The sequence below is a fragment of the Pseudoliparis swirei genome, chromosome 23 (genome assembly GCF_029220125.1).
Source record: "Pseudoliparis swirei isolate HS2019 ecotype Mariana Trench chromosome 23, NWPU_hadal_v1, whole genome shotgun sequence".
Classification (NCBI taxonomy): domain Eukaryota; kingdom Metazoa; phylum Chordata; class Actinopteri; order Perciformes; family Liparidae; genus Pseudoliparis; species Pseudoliparis swirei.
The window spans coordinates 19360101-19380578 of record NC_079410.1 but is presented as its reverse complement, the minus strand read 5'-3'; the positions used below and the strand labels follow the sequence as shown (position 1 = coordinate 19380578).

The 20478-nt window shown below is 45.5% G+C and overlaps 1 protein-coding gene and 1 long non-coding RNA gene across 3 annotated transcripts in view; one reads left to right on the top strand and one right to left on the bottom strand.

The window, feature by feature from the left end:
* LOC130188302 (microtubule-associated serine/threonine-protein kinase 1-like) overlaps positions 1 to 20478 on the top strand; it is a 50209-nt gene that overhangs the window by 13745 nt on the left and 15986 nt on the right. For both annotated transcript variants that reach the window (XM_056406585.1, XM_056406584.1), the window contains exons 3-8: positions 8098 to 8192; positions 13934 to 14009; positions 14894 to 14963; positions 16283 to 16443; positions 17311 to 17386; positions 18763 to 18972. In XM_056406585.1, coding sequence (XP_056262560.1) covers positions 8098 to 8192; positions 13934 to 14009; positions 14894 to 14963; positions 16283 to 16443; positions 17311 to 17386; positions 18763 to 18972 — 688 coding nt within the window. The remainder of the gene's footprint in view (positions 1 to 8097; positions 8193 to 13933; positions 14010 to 14893; positions 14964 to 16282; positions 16444 to 17310; positions 17387 to 18762; positions 18973 to 20478) is intronic.
* LOC130188303 (uncharacterized) lies at positions 18088 to 18806 on the bottom strand. The gene is made up of 2 exons (XR_008830598.1): positions 18720 to 18806; positions 18088 to 18318 (listed from the first exon to the last, which is right to left on the bottom strand). It is a non-coding gene; the product is annotated as an uncharacterized LOC130188303 (long non-coding RNA).

Below are 20478 nucleotides of genomic sequence, written 5' to 3'. Positions count from 1 at the left end.
TAAGGTTGTTTTTTATTATAATGATCAACAATAAGTGTGTGTGTGTGTGTGTGTGTGAGTGTGTGTCTACCTGGTTCCCATTTCCCCATTCCATATTCTCTATGCTGCCCCCCCCCCCACACACACACACACACACCTCGGCCCAAGTCATCATGGGTAAGACACGAAATGAAGCAGTAGACCTGCTCTTCGTTGTGCCCCCCCGCTCCTCCTCCTCCTCCGCCATCGCACTTTCGTCTTTCACACTCCAACAATACTTTAAATATTACCCATCATGCTCCGCTCTACGTCTCTCTCTCTTGAGACGGTTTCTGTTTGGACTCGGCCCTTCTCTATCTCCCTCCGCAGGACGCTACGAGCCCACCATCCATTATAGACCAGCCCGGTGGAGTTGGAAGCGTGTGTGTGTGTGCGTGTGCGTGTAGGTGTGTGTGTGTGTGTTTGTGGCATACATCGCCATCAGTTCGGCTTCTTTAACGTCGGCTTCATTCGACATCTTCTTTTCCAGTTATGCAACGGTCCACATGACCTTGTCCCTAAATCGTGTCTTCGCTCTCTCTCTCCCTCGCTCTCCCTTTTCTCTCGCCGTGTCCGTAGGCCAAAAGCTTTTAACTCCTCGTCAGGTTGCCTTTCAGTGCACCGACATCGAGAGCGAAGAAAAACCGCCGCGAACAAGTCACACAATTACACTCTGTACCAAAACCACCGCCTTTTGTTGTTCCTCTCTAAAGGACGGACTCACCCTCTCTCTCTCCCTCTCTCCCTCTCTCTCTCTCCCTCTCCTCTCCTCTTGCCCACACTTGCCCAGACATCGGCACACCTGACCGCTTGCGTTGCCGTCTCTGTACCTCGGCGGGCAGCATGTTTTACGACAACAAGAGGAGTGATGCTGCGGCTCCTCTGAGGTGTGAGGTGTGGTCACACTGGCTTCCTGTTTGTGCATCCCCCCCCCCCCCACACACACACACCCTCTCTCTCTCTCTAGCTCCATCCCTCAGTCCTCTCTCTCTCTCCCTCTCTGCTAGTCTACAGTGCAGTATACATTACAAAGTGCCTCGTATTGACAGTGTGACTGTACTGAGGTTGCCGTGTGCCGAGCGTGGTTTCGGATGTCGGCTCCGTTCTGCTGAATGTGGAGAGTCCGAGTGATTCTTCGGTGTGATACAGAAGGCGGTTACGGGTAACGGTTTCAAGTATAAAGTTTCAGCAAACGCCGCAACGAGTACATCGCAGAATCTGCTGAAGCTGCGTGATATATACGCTTCAAGGCGGGCATTCCTTGTCGTTTGACGCTGAGCGAGAATGTGACAAAAAATCATCCGGAAGATCCACGCGCTGCTATCCGAGCGTGGACGTACGAATCTGGGCTTCTGGTTAGCGTGCTGCAGTTTAAAAAAACAGATGCAGAACTTCCTCGTTTCTTTTTGCTTCTACTGCAAACTAGCCACGTTTCAAACAGCCCAACATTTTAGAAAGGGCAACAGTACGAGTAGAGGACGCGTTTGTGTTTTGTTTGGAGGGATCTGGGTGTCAGTAGCTGGCGTGCAATGCATTCTGGTACATGTAGGAAGAGCTTTCTTGGTCAGTAGAGCACACATAAAGGAATTGAGGCTTCAATCGACTACGCATTGTGAATCAATTTAACGTGAAAGCACTTGAACCCACCTGATCCGTCGTAAAGGTAATTACAGTCCGGGTCTCCGGGTCCGGACGGAAATATCTCAACAACCTTTTCAGCTTCGACTGAACTTTGTGTGTTGGCGAACAAGGTAAACAATACACCTGCGTGGTTGTAGACTCTTGGTCTCGATATATAATCCAGAGCCTTTGTGTAGGAAGATGTGTTTGGAAGAGATTCCACTGTAATTTCGGATACCGTGGTATTTCGTGACTGTCGTCTCCTGGTATCCGATGCAGCTAACCAGTCAGATTCCCCCTAAACTGATATTCATGCATTCGATGTTAACACCCAGGTAATAACAGTGATCGGTAAATATCTCGGCAAATTGAGGCTCGGGCGGAAACCTCGAGATTGAGATGGATCGGTGGCCGCATGGCGTTTCTCTTGGGTTTGTGGATGCAACGTCACGTTATTGTGAAAGTGATGAGTCATCATTGAGACATTTGCAGCAGACCCGCCCGTGACGCGGTCCGTCAATCACCGCACGAGCCAAAGGAGAGTCAGACAGAGCGGCGAGTTGCAGACGGGCTTCTCTGCGGGGATACATGACTTGAGCACTAGTTTGCCCTCCTGTGATTTTAATGGATGCTTTCCATCGCGCTAATGTCAACAGCCTGAACGTTTGTGCTGATTTTCAAGAGCATTCGCGAGGAGGAGGGGGGGGGGGGCTCTTCATCTTTCGACGTCGGTGGTAATGGATGTCACGCTGAGTCTCTCAGCGTGACATCACCCCCCCGCCCGCCCACACCGCTGATCAGGGATTCGGCCGGCTTCTGTTACACCAGGGACACCCAGGCAGGGAAGATGGAAACTTTCTTCAATTTTTGTGTTTTAAAATATATTTTTTTTAGAGGGAAACTGTCGATTTCAATCAGAAACATTCCTCAACCTTCTCTACGCAGTTCTGTCCAGCTGAATTCTCCACATCGCCGACGCCGGTGCAAGATGCGGCAGGTGCATGTAGTACGAGTGATGTTAACTATTCAAAGAGTTTCAAGGGCTAATTGAATTTTTTTAGTTTTTTTGGGCCTTCCCAAAACCAGAAACACCAGAACCGAAGGTGTAAAGAAGTCATAAAACAGTGTGTTCGTCCTCTTCACCACCAACTCCTTCAGTTTTTCGGGTAACAACAACCCTGTTCGGCAGTAGCACGTCCACTGTGTACTTATTTCCCCAGCTCCGTGGTAGCCGGGCCTGGATGCTGTCATAGTTTCGGCTAACGTTGGCAGCGTTGTCTTGCGTAGGGGTTGCCAGGTCTGCGTGACTCAACCACCCCCCCAATACCATAACTCAAAGTTTGCTTTCCACTTTTAAAGTCCAACCATGCCGAATGTATTCTAATATTTATAAAGCATGAATGCTTTGGGTAACCGCATTAAAAGCAGATTTACCGGAATATTTCTTTCGGCTAGGTTCTAAAATAGCCCCGTGTCATTAGAAACGCTATATTATCGGAAAAATTCAATACAGCTCCAAGAACGTGTCTTTTCTCTCCCTCCTCTTTTTGTTATTCTTCTTCATACTTTAGTTAATGCAAGAGCTTATTTTAACCGTAAACACATGCGTTATCAGTGTGTTTACGGCATTTCTGTTTAGCGTTAGGTCTCGTTCGCGTGTCTGCGTACGAGGCGTGTACCGAGTAAGTTTATCAGGATGTTGGTGTGACTACACAGTGGGTACGGAAAGTATACAGACCCCTTTAAAATGTTCACTCTTTGTTTCATTGAAGCCGTTTGCTATTTTCAAAAAAGTTCATTTTATTTCTCATTAATGTCACTCAGCACCCCATCTTGACAGGAAAACAGAAATATGGAAAAATGAAATATCACTGTGTTACTTCATTTTATCAATAATTATTAATATTCATGTATTATGGACACAAAATCCATCTACGAAAAATTATAGTGGCCCAATTATCCAGGAAATTGAATGACCAGTAACACTCTGGTCTGTATGTAAGTATAAGCAAAGCAGCTCAATTAGGTTATGTTAGTCTGATCAAATATATTTCCTTCTCATACATAATAGTATAGTTTATTCAGTACAACATGTCTATTGCATGGATCATCAAGGCGTCTGACTGTTATTGTTGTTTTGCTTTTTACCCTATAGCATATTTACTGTAACACTCCTTTCACAGGACTTCTGTTTAAAAAAATATGTGTGTGTGTGCATGTGCGTGTGAGTGTGTGTGTGTGTCCCTCGGGGTGCTCCGGCTCAGGTGCACCGTGCGAGTCTTAAACTCCCTCCGCTGTAACTAAATAAGCCTTTACTCTTCACTTCACCAATTATGTGCGAAAACCAAAAGGGGGTCAGCGGGAGACCAGGACACCTGAGTCCGACCTCGGAGTCTCTCCTAAGTGCTGCAGCTTTTCCCCCCCGATGGAGCCCGGGGTCCCATACACACCAGCTTAAGGCTACATCCCCTATTAGCTTCCAGTGAAGGGCCCCGTCTCTTCCTCTTAGAGACTCCCATTCTGTTTGATCCTCCTCCTCCCGCTCTTACAGGGAAACACTTTTGAGGACCAGGCTTCTACATTTACCCGTTGATAGATATCGCTGCTGTCAGCCGGTGTGTGATCCCCCCCGCCCGACTGAGACGCAAAGCAAAGAGGGCCTTTCATCCAGACTGAAGTGCTTTCTGGATGTTTGGGACCCCCAAAGAGCTGAGGAACATGAGGTCATGGTGTGCGACTCTTTTACCAGCGCTACTCTCCTTTCAGCGTATTTACATTTTCCAAATAATGTTTCTGGGTTATAGTGAAACGGTTCATTATTATCATCCCCAGCATCATCTTTCATCACAATTTTCCGGCGTCCCTTTTCCTCTCTTCCGCCACCGTACCCGTGACTAATGCTCGCCATTATTTCCAGCGCTCCCATTCGTTCACCCTCTCGTGCCGAAGAGGTAAACACAACCAACCTCCTCATCAAGCAGCTCTCTGCCTCGCTCTCTTCTTCTCTTTGAAGTGATCACTTATCCATCACCGTGGCCCTCTCCTCCTCCTCCTCCTCCTCCGTGCCTCAGATCTACGTTCTGTTTGACTTTGCTGCACCGCGGCTACGTTTCATGCGAGTGGCCGACTCGGTTTGATCAGTATTGAAGTAATGGCCCACCAGGGCGTGACATGTTCCTAGAGGGGCACGAAGGCTCCGGTGTGTCTGGCTGTCAGGGCCGTGCCACCTCCTGGTGAACGGCAATACTCCCCCGCGTGCTCCTGTGTATGCCCTTGATGGTGTGTGTGTGTGTGTGTGTGTGTGTGTGTGTGTGTGTGTGTTACCTTTGCGCCTGTGTGGGTGATGAGCACCGCTGAGGGCGCCTTTCAACCTCCATCTCTAATCTTAGTTTTTTTGCACTCAGCCCTTTTCCCTACGGGTCATCGCCCTATGTCTTTGCCACACCTCCTCTTTTCGACCTCCACACCTCCCTCCCTCCCTCTAACCCTCCCTCCTTCTTAATCGGCCATCGAGTGAGAAACAGGCCCAGGGCGGTCACTCTGGATACGTGGCGGTTTAGCGGCTACATGTTCATACCCCACGTTATGGGGTCAAGGCCAGGCGCTGTGTGTCTCTGTGTTTACAGCCAGACACCATTGATTTCCCGCGGCGCTGAGAATCCATTAACCAAGAATAGTGCCGACTCTCTCTCTCTCTCTCTCTCTTTTCTCTCTCTCTACATCCTTCTGTAAAGAAATGAAGGCCAGCGATGCGATGTCATAAAAAGAAGAAACCCGTCCCCGTCGGGTGGCGGGACGTCCCCGAGATCAGCTGGCGGAGCGTCCGCCTAACGGGCGAGAGATTAGTGCCGCTCCAGACAGGAACGTCTTGAGGTTGAAGGACGACGTCGAGGTTCCATTGATCCAGTTTGGAAAACGCGTGAAATGGCCCGACAACGCTTTATCGGACCTGCCCGTTAAAATCCGACTTATTGGCACGTGATCGATGTCAATAAGGCCCGTAAGAGATCGGATCGAGCGGGTGATAATGAAAACCGATGGAGCCGGCTCGGTTTCGGGAACTTACTGGGATTGGTTCAGTGGCACCAGCTGTGTGATGTGAGCGCTTGAAAAAAGGCGGGATTCAAGATGGCTGCTGGCCAGCAGCTGTGTATGCCTGGTCATCCTTTGGGTCATTTCAATTTCACCCTCCTGTTACCTTCATATTTATTTACATATTTTACCCTTTGGTTTCAATTTAGCGCCAGCAATTAAAACCCTGAAAAAATTATTATTAATATATTTTTCCAAGTTTAAGTGTGAAGCACTTTTTATGTTGTTTTTTTGTTGACTACCGAAACACCGACATTAAACATTGAATGGGGTCAAATTAATCTAAGGCGGGGGGTGTATATTGATTTCGAGCAAAATGACCCGAAGGCAACACAAGGGTTAAGAGGGAGAACCGTTCAGATTTGTGTCCAGAGTTTTCTTTTTCTCGTTGTCGTCGTTCTTCGGACTAAACTTTATTTTCATGTGGACTTCTCGTTGTTAATCGTGAGTCACGGAGCAATTCTTTGACGGGGGTGGAGTTGATTCGATGCGGCAATTCCTTAATGTTTGTATTCTCCGCTGGATTCCACCGTCATAAAAGAGATGCAGCTCACTGTCTGTGTCTTGTGGCAATCCCGATGAGAAGCGCCGAAGATATTTGTATAAAACACCTCCGGCGCATGTGTGTGTGTGTACGCGTGCGTGTGTGTGTGCGGATCAGTCGTGGCAGTCATCGTTCATAATCCGATCGATGAGAAGCGCCATATGAATATATAAACACCTGTGTGTGCATGTGTGTGTGTGTGTACGCGTGCGTGTGTGTGTGTGTGTGTGTTAATACGTCCTGCTCGCATCTGAACCCAAGTGACCTTGTCAGAGAGAGAGAGAGACACATTTGTTCCCTTTTTGTTCCCAGCTGTTTGAATTTTGCCGCACACACAATAAATGTTGTGAGGAAATCAAAGGGGGTGAAGAAGACAACGAGGCTCCCTCGGTTTCCTGCATACGGGACACACACTGGTTGTGTGTTCCATATGAATGTGTGTGTGCATGCTATTAAAGGGTACCTGTAGTGCAAAACAGCAACGTGCTACATCCATTCGGCGCATCAAATAAATCATATTTACCCCGCTGCTATTGTCAACAAGTCACGCATAGCCCGAGGATTTACATTTATTTGTCAAAATTCCGAATCCGGGCGCAGCCATTTTGCTAGTTATTTACTCCAGCTCAAAGCTAACTATGACGTAGGAACGTTGAAAGGAATTCAGCCAATCCGGAGCCACTTCTACACGCGAATATTAGTAATAATCACACCAACTCTGGTGATCGCAAATTAGCCGACATGAAGCAACTGGCAAACTTACCGATTTGACAGTTGTCCCTCGGGTGCAGGCCCCCGAACATGTCGGCCGATCATTGCATCAATGAAAGACATCTCCAGCGCTGGCTTATGCGCGATGTAGCTATCAAGCTCACTCTTTTGTGTGAAGCAGATGAGGTCTAATGACACTATATCATCGGACATAAGTTTGTGCTCTTTACAACAAATGCACTCTCTGTCTGTTTTTTGTGGCACACATTTCCCACAACTGCACCAAACGTCCGCCGACTTGCGTGCACGGTCCGCACGGTGAAGCATCTGGACCGGCGGTCTTTCGGCATCAACTTCATCAGAATCATCGCTATCATCGCTGTCACAATTCACTAAATGGGGATAGTCTGCTTTTAAAGGTTCAAACAAGTATCCAGTTGCTGAATCAGACAATCTTTCATCGTCCATATTCTCAATCTCTCAGCATTTGTTTGCGAGCGCTCGACGTTGTTTATATTGGTATCTGAACACATCCGCTGTGGCTGGCTGTCGCTCTATCAACGTTCCGACGTCACACCACCCGCGACATATTCAAGCTCCAGTGCAATGTCGCATGTCGGATTTGAGCACTTTGAACAGCCTAAACTACGTATTGTTATTGAATACTGGACCGTCAGTGCATGAATAACCTTTAGAAACACATTATCTTTTGCTCTGGCTACATAGTGATTTGCACTACAGGTACCCTTTAAGTGCCCGAAACATCATTAAACAATTGGAATGTCCATTTTCTCATCCATCCTGTCTTCTCTCCCTCTCTCTCGTCGCCACTACCGTGTTTTAATTTGACCTCCTCTCATCTCTCTCTCTCTCTCTCCCCTCTTCTTATCTGGGCGAGCGGAGGCAGGCAGGATGGATGACTGAGGACATTTAATTCTCGTTGTCGCCCGCTGTGCGACGCGCCGACACACATGACACAGCATGCAAACACAGCGCCGGCCCCGTGACTCCGCTGCAGTGTCTTCCCGCGTTTACATGCTCTCTCTCTCTCTCTCTCTCTCTATATATATCTCTCTCTCACTCTCTCTCTCTCTCTCTTTTTCTCTCCACAGTTGCCGTACGAGCAACAGGAAAAGTCTGATCCTGACCACCACCTCTCCCACGCTGCCTCGCCCACACTCTCCTCTTCCCCTCCCCGGGCACCTCGGTACGTAGAGGAGCTGTCTTGACCTTGTCGTGACCTTGTCTATTAACGGGAGACGGGCAAAACTCTTTTTCATTTTTTTTATTATCATCCCTTAGATTCCAGAGTATTATTTTAAAGAAAAACATTTCATCCCCCTGAATAAAAGGGGTCATATAACTTATTTATTTCTGCCTCGGCGGGGCCGTTCTCTTTATTGGGTCTTTTAGCTGAAATGTAAAAGCAAGACATTTTTATTTTTTTTCTTGCCATGAGTCAGATGGGAATATATATAAAATACATAATACGTCTACCAACACCTCTAAAGCTCTCTTATTAAAGTATTATATCTTATTATTATTTATTTATTATGTGGTATTTTTGCACCTCCGTTTCTAGTCGCTAACTTTTCCATCCTGTTTCCAGTCTTTGTGCTATGCTAAGCTATGTTATGCTAAACTATGCTAATTTATGATAAGGCCGTATGAGACCGGTGTCAAACTTCTGTCGGCAAGAGAGTGAACAAGCAAATGTCCCGAAATGTAAAACTATCCTTTATTTAACGGTGAACTGTTGGATAAAAGAAAACAAAGAATCCATAACAATGATGCTGATAGATCTTCATCTTTGTGCATCCAAAAGAAGTCACTTAGGGTTTCCTTAATCCGATATATAGACGAGAGGTTTAGTCTGCAGATTATTCCTCGTCCTTAATCTGGCTGCTCCCATTAAATTAGCCGGCTTGATGTATTCATCTGTGTAAAAGCTCTGAGTCGCATCCAATCAGAACGCCACACGCCATCGTCCACAGAACGAGGCAGAATTCATGAGAAGCTAAGGCCACTAAACATTCATCAGGCTAAAAATAAAAATAAATGACACAGCTTTATGATTTAGGAAAAAATCGAATTAAATTTCACAACCTTTTACACCCGAAAAAAAAGGCCCGTGGGCCACATCCGGCCCGCCGCGTCATTTTACGTGGCCCGCAAAAAGAAAAAGAAATATCCTGTGCTTTTATTTTGAAGGTATTTTGAAGTTGATGTAATAACGTGCATTTGACCTTTGATAGAGTAATGTGGGTTCTAATAAATATAATTGAATTAAATGGATTCATTTACAAATATTAGACACTTCCGGGAGTGAACGCTGGCGCGTTTAGCTGCCGCTGCTCTCCGGTTGTTTTATATTTTTAAAGTTTCTACGATTTTTTGCACAGTTTGCAGCAGACCACCTACTTCTGGCGAACTAGTCTCTATCCTGGGCTTACTGTCAAGCCGTTTAGTTTAGTTAGAATTGTGTTTACAGTGAGTTTGTCGTCCTACCTACCCGAACGCTGACAGCTACGCTGCTCGGTGAACATCTGTCCGTGGATCATGTGGATCTACAAGCTTGCTGTGAGCTTTGTGCTCCTGTGGACTGTCCTGTCCTTCGTAATACTCCCAGTCTCACCCCTGATCCACTACTTGAGCGCGGAGCTCCTCCAATTCAGATTCCACCGATCTGCTCCTCCGCCCATACTATACCACTTCCCGGACACCGCTCGCCACCCCGCCGGAGGTACATTCACCGCGGGCGGACGATACCACCGCATCGATAACTCCACTGCCATTAACTCATTCTGGTCCTCAACCCGCCGCCACCCTCCGAGAAACACCCGCAGGAAGGTGGACCACAGCACGTTAGCCAGCCTAGCCAGGTCGGCTAACGTTAGCTACCAACCAACACTCCGACGTCAACATTGGATTGTTCAACATCCGTTCCTCTCAGGCAAGGGACAACTACTCCAAGACCTCCTCCTTGACCACAAGTTGGACTTTCTCTGCCTGACTGAGACGTGGCAAACCCTGACGACTTCTCTCAGCTGAACGAGTCTGTTCCACCTGGGTTTGTTTACACCGCACACCCCGTCTCACCGGAAGAGGAGGAGGTCTCGCGATACTTCACCGCGAGACTTGGAAGGTCTCATCAGTATCATTGCCAGTATCCCAGACATTCGAATCTGTGGCTCTACAACTGAATGGTCCTACTCCAACCGTTTTAGTCAACATTTACCGCCCACCCAAACCAAATAAGGACTTCATCAATGAATTCACCACACTTCACACACATCTGTTCACTGTCTCCCAACATAATTCTGTTGGGCGATCTGAATATTCACATGGACAACACTAATCATCCCTCACTAAGGACTTCACTTTTGCTTGGATAGTTTTGGTCTCCTACAACATATTCACTTCCCACCCACTCTAAAGGTCACATTTTGGACTTGGTCTGTTGCTCTGGTCTCACTCCCTCAACTGTTCTGCTGTCGATCTCCTATCTCCGACCACATGCTTATTTTATTTAATTTAAGATTAACATTATCCAAATTCAAACAGTTACGTGTCATATCCTCGCAACATCTCAAACATTAATCTCGCTGACCTCACAACAGGCATTGACAGTTTCCCCATCATCACCCCTCACACACCTCGGACCATCTGGCTAATCTTTACAATGATAGTCTCCATACTATGCTGCACTCACTTGCTTCCCTCAAAACCCGGACTGTCTCGTTCCCCACTCTGCCCCTGGTTCCCTCACCTCCGCCAGTTGAGAGCCACAGGACGTCAGATGGAGGGGCTTTCCACCAAAACCGGACTCACTATTCATAAACAGATGCACCATGCCCACATCCTCCTCTACAAAGATGCCCTCTCCTCAGCCAAATCACAATACTTTACAAACAAAATCACTGCTGGTGCTGGGAACACCAGGACCCTTTTGATTGATTTTTGATTGATTGATTGATTGATATATTTATTTGTCGTTTGCCAGAGTACAGGTACAAAAGCATCGAAATTACAAGAAAGGGTGGATGAAAGATTACAGCATAACATGAGGGAAGAAGGCGAGAAAAAACACCAACCCCGACTATGCCCCGAGAGGTACAGTGAGCAGGAAAAACACCTTAGCACATAAGCACATACATTTTAGACATGACTTGCAACGAGTAGGAAGGGGAGGAGGTAATCCAACAACTGGGTGATCTAAGCCCATCCATTGGGGCAGAAGGTAACCAGCACCGACAAGCAGCCAGCCGGTCCGGCGCCAACATAGCGCCAGCCACAGCCCGTCCGTCCCACTGGGGTGAAAAGCAGGCGTGGGATGGGGAGGGGTAGTGAATGCAATCAGTATTATTGAAAGTTCGTGTGCGTGTTCTGGTATGTCGTCCTCCCCAGGCCACAACAGACAGAGTTCTCAGTCCAAGATGGTCGTTGCCATGGAGATAGCCTTGAAAGGTCCTGGGAGAAAACAACCACAGGTGTCTGTGGATAGGGGAAGGGAATGAGAGGTTCTCACTTCAGCGATCTTCAGGAGTTGTTGTTCCAGTAACCCTTGGCCAAGGCCCGTTCTGGTTGAGGGAGAGCAGATAAGATTGGGATTGTTTGGTCTGCCAGCAGCTACATCCAATTTGCGCACCTGCTATTCCACCACTTTCCTCCCATTTTTCAAATCGATCCAATTTCGTCGGGCAGCCTTAGGGCTTTAGCTATCACCGTTTCCTTAATTTTCCGATAAACCAGGGCAACGCCAAATCCAAACAGCAGAAATCCTGTAATCATAGTTCCGAAGGGGTCAATAATTCATTCCGCCCCCCTGATTCCCTTCCCCCTCACTTCTACTCCACTGAACACTGTAACTCCCTAATGTCATTTTTTAACACTAAAATAGCTGCCATCCATCAGCAACTGACCCCTCATACGTCCTGTTGTCCTTCTACTTTTATTCCCCCCCCCCTCTCTGTACCTCTATCCTGCTTCCAACTCCCCTCTGCCATCGTTTTATCAAAACTCATCCAGACTTCCAAGCCATCCACCTGCCAACTCGACCCCCTCCCATCCTCCCTGGTCATAACCTCCCTCCCCTCTCTGCTACCCCTGATAACAGCCATCATCCACTCCTCCCTCACCTCTGGTTCTGTCCCATCACCTCTCAAATCTGCTGCTGTTACTCCAATACTCAAGAAACCTGGTTTAGACCCCAACATTTTTAATAACCTCCGTCCCATTTCCAACCTACCATTTCTCTCTAAAATCCTAGAAAAAACAGTGGCATCTCAGATTCAGACTCACCTCTCCAACAATAACCTCTATGAACAGTTCCAGTCCGGTTTTCGCGTCACAGCACAGAAACAGCCCTCATCAAAATCTCAAATGACCTCCTCATGGCAGCGGACTCTGGACTATTATCAATCCTCATCCTCCTCGATCTGAGCGCCGCCGACACCATCTCCCTCCATCCTCCTTGATCGACTAGCCTCCATTGGAATTTCAGACACACCCCTTTCATGGTTTCACTCATATCTCTCTGGCCGTACTCAGTTCATTCAGTTAAAATCATTCACATCACACCCCTCCCCCCTCTCCTCCGGTGTTCCCCAGGGCTCTGTCCTTGGTCCTATCCTGTTTATTATCTACCTCCTCCCACTTGGACTCATTTTCCGCAAACATAACATTCAATTCCACTGTTACGCGGACGACACCCAACTCTATGTTTCCTCCAAACCCTCTTCCACGTTCCCGCCCTCCTCTGTGCCTGTTTACAGGAAATCAAAGACTGGTTCACCTCAAACTTCCTCAAATTGAACAGCAATAAAACCGAGGTTGTCCTCATTGGCTCCAAGTCCACTCTCACCAAGCATCCCAGTTTCACCCTTACAATAGACAACTCCTCGGTCTCCCCTCCCTCAGGCGAAGAGTCTGGGTGTCGTCCTTGACAGCACACTGTCATTCCACACTCACATCAACACCACCATCCGGTCTGCCTACTTCCACCTCCGAAATATCAACCGCCTCCGCCTTCACTCACACCCAACAGCACCGCAATCCTGGTCCACTCTCTTGTCACCTCCCGCTTGGATTATTGCAATTCCCTCCTCTTTGGTCTCCCCCAGAAACTCCTCCATAAGCTCCAACTGGTCCAGAACGCTGCTGCCCGCATCATCACCAAAACCCCTTCGATCTGTCACATCACCTCTGTTCTACAACAACTCCACTGGCTTCCCATCAAACACCGCATTGACTTTAAGATCCTGCTCCATGCATTCAAGGCCATCCACAACCTCGCCCCTCCATACCTGTCTCACCTCCTCCAAATCAACATCCCCACCCGGTCTCTCAGGTCTGCCTCCTCCATCAACCTGACTGTCCCCCCAGCTCGTTTGTCCACCATGGGGTCACGAGCCTTCAGCCGCTCTGCCCCTCGCCTATGGAACTCTCTCCCCTGACATCAGAAACATTGACTCTATCACTTTATTCAAAACTCACCTCAAAACTCACCTTTTCAGGCAGGCCTATGGCTGACCTGTTCCCCTCTTGGTTGCTCTGCTGCAGACTGTTCTGCTTTTTAACTGTTTTGCTTTTTAACTGTTCTGCTTTTTAATTGTGTCCATTTTTAAATATGTTGTACGGCGACCTTGAGTGCCTTGAAAGGCGCCTTATAAAATTAATGTATTATTATTATTATTATATTTTTACATTTATATAAATGCATGTACAATATTTTAATAATAATAAATAATCAAATGCAAAGACATTTATTTAACAATATGCTGGGGAGTAGTTACAACTACACCGAGTTACAGATACAACCCTTTGAGGGCGGCCATGATGCTGATGTGACCCACAGTGAACATGAGTTTGACCCCCCTGCTCTAAGGTGTGCTTTGTGGTCATGTGGTCACAGGATAACGTAACTCTTTATAACGTCTCCCCCTCCAGGAAGCAGCCCCGTGGACAGCCCGCGAAACTTCTCTCCCAGCAACCCGGCTCACTTCTCGTTCGCCTCCTCCAGAAGGTCGCTGCACGTGTTGATTTCACACACGTTGTTGTTGTTGTTGTTGTATAAATCTGTTCTCACCATGGATTTAGTACGCATTTACAACATTACATTTAGACAATAGTGTTCCACCAGCTTTGTGCTAACAGTTTGGAAAAATACATTTTTATGACGCCCCCCCTCCTCCAGTTTAGTGTGGAAGAAGTATGTGCTGACCAGCAGACTGCAGTTACACACCTATACTGTACTCTTCCTGTACAGATACAGACACAGGCAGCTATTTATACTAAAATATACTTTTTTATTATAGGCGGACAAAAATCTTAAATTTGTACTGACTTTAAAGGCCCACTGCTCTGTTTCTATATGACCTGAAGGATTTATGATACTTTCACAAGTAATCACAAGGGCAATCTTTCTAGAAAGACCTCATTGAAACATGAAGTCAGAGGGGTTTAGAAACTACTGCCTCTTTAATTTCGTTACATCATTTTAGCCGTTGTTTGCTCGAAAATGGGGGGGGGGGTAGTGGAAGAGGTTAAGAAAAGCCCCGAAGCTCTAGATTCGAGAACAAACGCGTCCTCCAGGCAGAGACGGGTGACGGCGTTGACGGGTGTAAATCCACCGCCCTCATTTATCAAATGCGGCTTCCTGCCGCCGTGCGACCGAGACCCGCAGAAGACGAATGAATGGGTCTTCTCACTGGAAGCTGGGGGGGGAAACCACATGGGATATCAGTCACTGGTCTAATGAATAACATTAAAATGACAAGAGACAAGTGGTCAGGGTGATGTCTACAGTCATGTCTACAGTCATTTCTACATGTTTTAATGTATTTGTTTTCTTTGACAAAGTGTTTGCAGCTAGTTTTTTAACCGATGTCACATCTGTGTTCTCTGCAGAGACGGACGCCGATGGTCGTTAGCGTCTTTGCCTTCCTCTGGATATGGAACCAACACCCCGAGTTCGACGGTAAATACCCCCCCGTCACATAAATAAGTGATTTGGTTGTACTGCACCTCCAGGGCTGATATGGGGAACTGCCTTAAACGTACACTCTTTCCAATGGCCAGCAGGGGGCGACTCGTCTGGTTGATCAGATGTCTGTCAGAAAATGACTCAACTTCTCTAAACATTGAAAATATGAGTTTATTGTCAGAGTCTCTAATTTCAAGTCTTATTCAATACAGCATGATGTTCGTTTAGTGAACGATGGTGACATTTAGAAGGAAATAGACAATAAAGCAGAGTGTTCCATAGGGCGGGGCTACCTTGTGATTGACAGGTCACTATCACGACATCGTCCAGTCTGGGAGTTGTACGTATTTTTTTTTACAACTTTAACCCTTTCACAGTGCGTTTTAACTTCATGGAAGATAATTGCATCTTTTTCATTTTCTTAAAAATGTCTTACTCAGCATTTGGTTGTATTTAGCTCCACAGTCCACAAACCAATGGGTGATGTCACTGTGACGTCACCCACTTCTTACACCCAGTCTAGGGGGGTACAGAGTTCAACCAGTAACTAAACCCAATTAGCCTCAACAGAAAAATAGAAATGTATCTTTGATTGAAAAAAATATATATACTGTATTTATTTATTTTTACAATATTTATTATGCTGATCTTTATCACATTTGCAATCAGCTGCCCATCGTGCATGTTAACTAGAAATTGTTATCTGTAAGTAATGAAACAGTTCAAATTGTTAACTAAAACCTAAATATCTTTTGTGATGAGTGCCGGTGGATAAGAGGGAGACTCTGGCATGAGATGGAGCACTTTATGCTCCAATGTTAACACAGGAGATATTAAGTCAGAAGTCAAAGGATACTTTTTATTGAATTAATACTTGACTTGACTAAATGAGAGTTGTGGTGCTAAATGTGCTAAAAGGATATAGCGGAGCGACACACGAATGCATTTTTCTCCGTTCCATCCATTCTTCCAATGAGTCCGTCCCCTGCGATCGATCGGCGATCGGGCGGTGATCGGTCTTTCGGTTAGCAAAGTAAAGGGTGGAGCGAGACGAGTAAATGATGGAGCGAGACGACGGTCCGTCCGTGAGACAGATCGCTGTGAACCGAGGCTCATTGGACGCTTTCATTAACATTTAAAACCTCCATTTGTCTTCCGAGGTGTCCACAAGGTGTCCAAATCTATTAGTAGGCAGATTAATGAGAGGGACCGTTCGTCCATCTCCACCCTCTTTAATATTCCTGTTTCCTCTTCCTCCTCCTCCTCCCTTTTGCTCATGCCTCCCCTTCCTCTTCCCTCTTCCCTCGCCCCAGTCCTCCAGCTCCTCTCAGGAGCGGCTGCACCAGCTGCCCTTCCAGCCCACCATGGACGAGCTCCACTTCTTATCCAAGCACTTTGGCAGCGGCGAGAGCATCACGGATGATGATGGGGGCCACTGCTCCCCCCACATGCGCCCGCGCTCCCGCAGTCTCAGGTCAGCACCACCACCCATGAGATTAAAAAAGCGGCTTCAGCTGCCCGAAAGCACTGTCCTCTTTTTTCAAGGGACTCTCTAAAAGCAGATTTACAGGGGTCACCCCGGCTTGAGCTCTGTGCTGCTTTTATTTATGTTGCCGGTTTAAAGCTAGCATGTCTGATTCGATCAGCACGGGAAATTAACCAATGAATGGAGAGAGTTAGTGGAGTGTGTGTATGTGTGTGTGTGTGTGTGTGTGTGTGTGTGACAAGACAAGCTCATCAATAATAGAAACTCGGTAACGAACTGAAAGAAGATCTTCTTGGTTCAGTATGACCAGTAATCTATGGTTGCTAATGTTAGCCAATGTTAGCTAACTTCAGTTACAAAGCATTATTACTTTGTAACTGACGTATCAAGATTAGCTGGTTGTTAAAGTAAGACCATTTAAAGAATAAAATAATGTTTAATTTATCATTAAAAGTAGCTTAAGTCAGCGAATAACCATTTTTCTACTTCTGTTTCACTGAGCTTTAGCATCAGTTCATCAAGTTACATGGGCTCACTTTAAGTAACATTTAAACAGTTAATTTGCCTTATTTAAAGCGAGCACATGTTACATCGCAGAGGGAAAAATTTAACTTAAACTGACCAGTCATTTCAAAGCTAGCTTAGCTGGTGTTAGCTGACATTAGCTACAATAAGCTATTTTAATTCCTTTCTTAATGTTTTACGTTTTTCAGATTGTTAAACGTTTTATTTTGACTCACAGTCTCACTTTAATGTTGAACTTAAAGTGCTAATCAACAATTATGCAAGGTTCAGACGCTTTTTTTAAAGCAAAATGTTTATAACTATATTCCATGTTTTTCTGCCCCCCCCCAGCCCAGGACGCTCCTCCTCCTGTTATGATAATGAGATAGTCATGATGAACCATGTGTACAAAGAGCGCTTTCCAAAGGTGAGACGTACACACACACACGCAAACACGCACACACACACACACACAAACCTGCTTTGTGATAAACATCATATTCCATAATTATTAATTTTTTCAAACACTCAGCAAATCCTAAATCCTAAAGAGAATAAAATCTATCTTTCAGGCCACAATAACGTTATAATCCTATATAAAAAGGGGATATAATTTATGATTGAGCATGTTCAGATTGGTGTATAACAAAGGCACAGTAAACACAAACACAGTTTAAAATAATTATTAAAAAAGAAGCCATGGGCTTGCTAAACCATAGCGAACGAGATCATGTGTCAGTGCCAAGTCGCGGTACGCTTACAGAGAGAGTATTAAGTTTAGTCACTGCATTAAAAATGCTGCCACAGCCTTCAACAGTTCAACAAAGCAGCCTCATTTTTCTTCCGTTCACTCTCTTGGCGGGCTGAGGGTGGTATCGGAAGGAAATGGGCTGACCGAGATATAACAATCGACCCTGAGGAAATTTGGCAGTAATGTTCGGAGTTCATTGGAGGTAAAAGCTCATTGGGCTAAATGGTGAAATGGGGGACGACATTTTTTACATTGCATTGAAGTTGGCAGCGCCACAATGTCGGAGGTACAAATTAAATAGTTTTCTGACCTCTATAAGGATATTCTGAAACTGGGCACTTCGCAGATGATGGAATCAGGCTTCGGATGCGCATGAATTAAGTTAAACAATATTTAATGGCAAGAAAAGTAAAACAAAACGATCAAGGCTCACGATCGCGGTCTTCGTGATGGTCCCGGGCTCCTCAGGATCCAGCCTGAAGCCCTCTGGGTTCCGTCGAAAGAGAGCGCTCTTTCTCCAGTACAGAGTATTAGTCTCAAAAACAGCCAATCCTCACTCTCAAAGGTGAGTCCAGCCTTTAACACCTTTTGGTTGGTTCAAAGTCCCGCTAGAACAATGGAGGGGTCGAATGTCACTGAACCCCGGGTCAAAACGTCACTTCCGGTCAAGTCACTAAACAAGTATTTTCACAATAAAGGTCTTGTCTATTTTTGTAAGTCACTTCACGGATTTCAACCGGCTTCGTCAATCTATAATACTAACATACAGTCACTCTCATGCAACATACATTCATTCTTGCCATTCACATTTGCATAGAGTAAACATTACCCCTATGCTTCATAATACATTAATAACAATATCAATATTCTCTCTAATATTTCCTATTACAATATCTTTCTATACGTATTAATTTAAAGCATAAGACCTCTGCACATGTTATCAAAATAAACTATTACAACCTAACACCTCACATAGCTCTGGGTCCTCTTAAGAAATCCCCATTCTCACCGTCTCAGTTCTCCACTGCTCCCGGTCTCTTGTGATCCACCAGGCCACAGCACAGATGGAGGGGAGGCTGGCCGAGTTCCTCCAGGCTTTCTCTCCAGAAAACGTTCTTCCACTGGCCGACGGCGTCCTCAGCTTCATTCACCACCAGATAGCTGAGCTGTCCAGAGACTGCCTGGAAAAATCCCGCGAGGGCCTCATCACCTCCGTCTACTTCTTCGAGCTGCAGGAGAACCTGGAGAAGCTCCTTCAGGACGTGAGTTACAGAAAAGATACAACGGGAGCAATAAACCCAATAATCACTGATGGGCTCATTTGCATCAGAGCTGGGTATCAAACCTTAAAAAACCAACAAAAGTACCAACAATATATCTTGATCTGCACTTTAAATTAACATTTTCAAGTAAACAATGGGAAACATGACAGTTGTTGCATGTAGAAATGGGCCAAAAGATCATTATCACGCTGCAGTTCCCCTCAGATCTACGCAGCGTTTTAACATCTTTTAGCTCATCGTTTTCGTTTCACATCATTGTTACTGGTTCACTTTCGTCTCCCCGGCTCTCTTTCAAAATAGTTTTTGAAAACCCACCGACAAAAAGATATATAAACGTCAAATAAAGATTATAAAATGAAAAACACACTAAAACACAAGAATGTTAAACTGAAAGAAACATAATAAGAGAACAAGTGAATACATCTGTCATCTAAACTCAAGGCTCGCTTCCTACCTGCACAGCGCCAAGATGAAGAAGAACAAAGTTATCAACTATCTAGGGGAGCGTGGCGGAGCGTTTAGCTAAAGCTAAAGAGCCCGAGAGTTCCCAACAGGAGTGAGTAGTAATAAATAGACACCTCGGCGTGTGTGTTGTGACGTTTTATCCTGTATAAACACTTTTCCGGTGACTTTATTAATGATATATGGCTGTTTATCGAAAAGTGGTCCTGAAGGAGAGCGGGTCTAAAGGTGTGTGTGTGTGTGCGTGCCTGTGTGTGTGTGTGTGTATTCTGTGTGTGTGTGGCGCACATACAGACGTGCATATCTTTAACACTTGTATTGATTATTTTATTATTTTGAGAATGTGTTTAGAGCTAGTTGTGGTAAAAACATTTATTAATTAAGGTTCACATAAAGAAATTATCACCAATTTTAATATTTGAGAACACTGTGTAACGGATCTGGTGACATTTCTCTTAATTTTCTTCCTTTGGGTCACAGTACATTAATTAAACTAGTAAACTATCACCACCGTAAGACCTTTACTCTTATACAGATCCATCCATCCATCCATTATCAATACCGCTTCATCCTCATTAGGGTCGCGGGGCGCTGGAGCCGATCCCAGCTGACATATACAGATCCATTAAACTATTACACTTTTATTTAATGTATAAATGCGCATCTATCCGTGAGATCCGAAGTCGTACAATCGAGTTTGCATTCAAACGTAAAAAACAAAACTGCGATTCATTTTACCCTTTCAAAATAAATGTCTGATTTATCTATTAGAGGAAGTGGATTAAATCCTCTATAGCTCCTTCAAACAATACAATATCAAAAGGCATACATCAAAACCAATAAGCCAAATACAAAACAGGCAATCAACCCAAAACAACAAACCTTCCATGGGGTTATGTACTCACTGGTTTCCTCTGTTAGAAAATATGTCTCAAGGTTTTCACAAAAATATATTAAAATAGCATTTTAAATTAAGCAAAACAGAAGTCTCTCACTGTGACACTGTGGGAGGATACGGAGGGA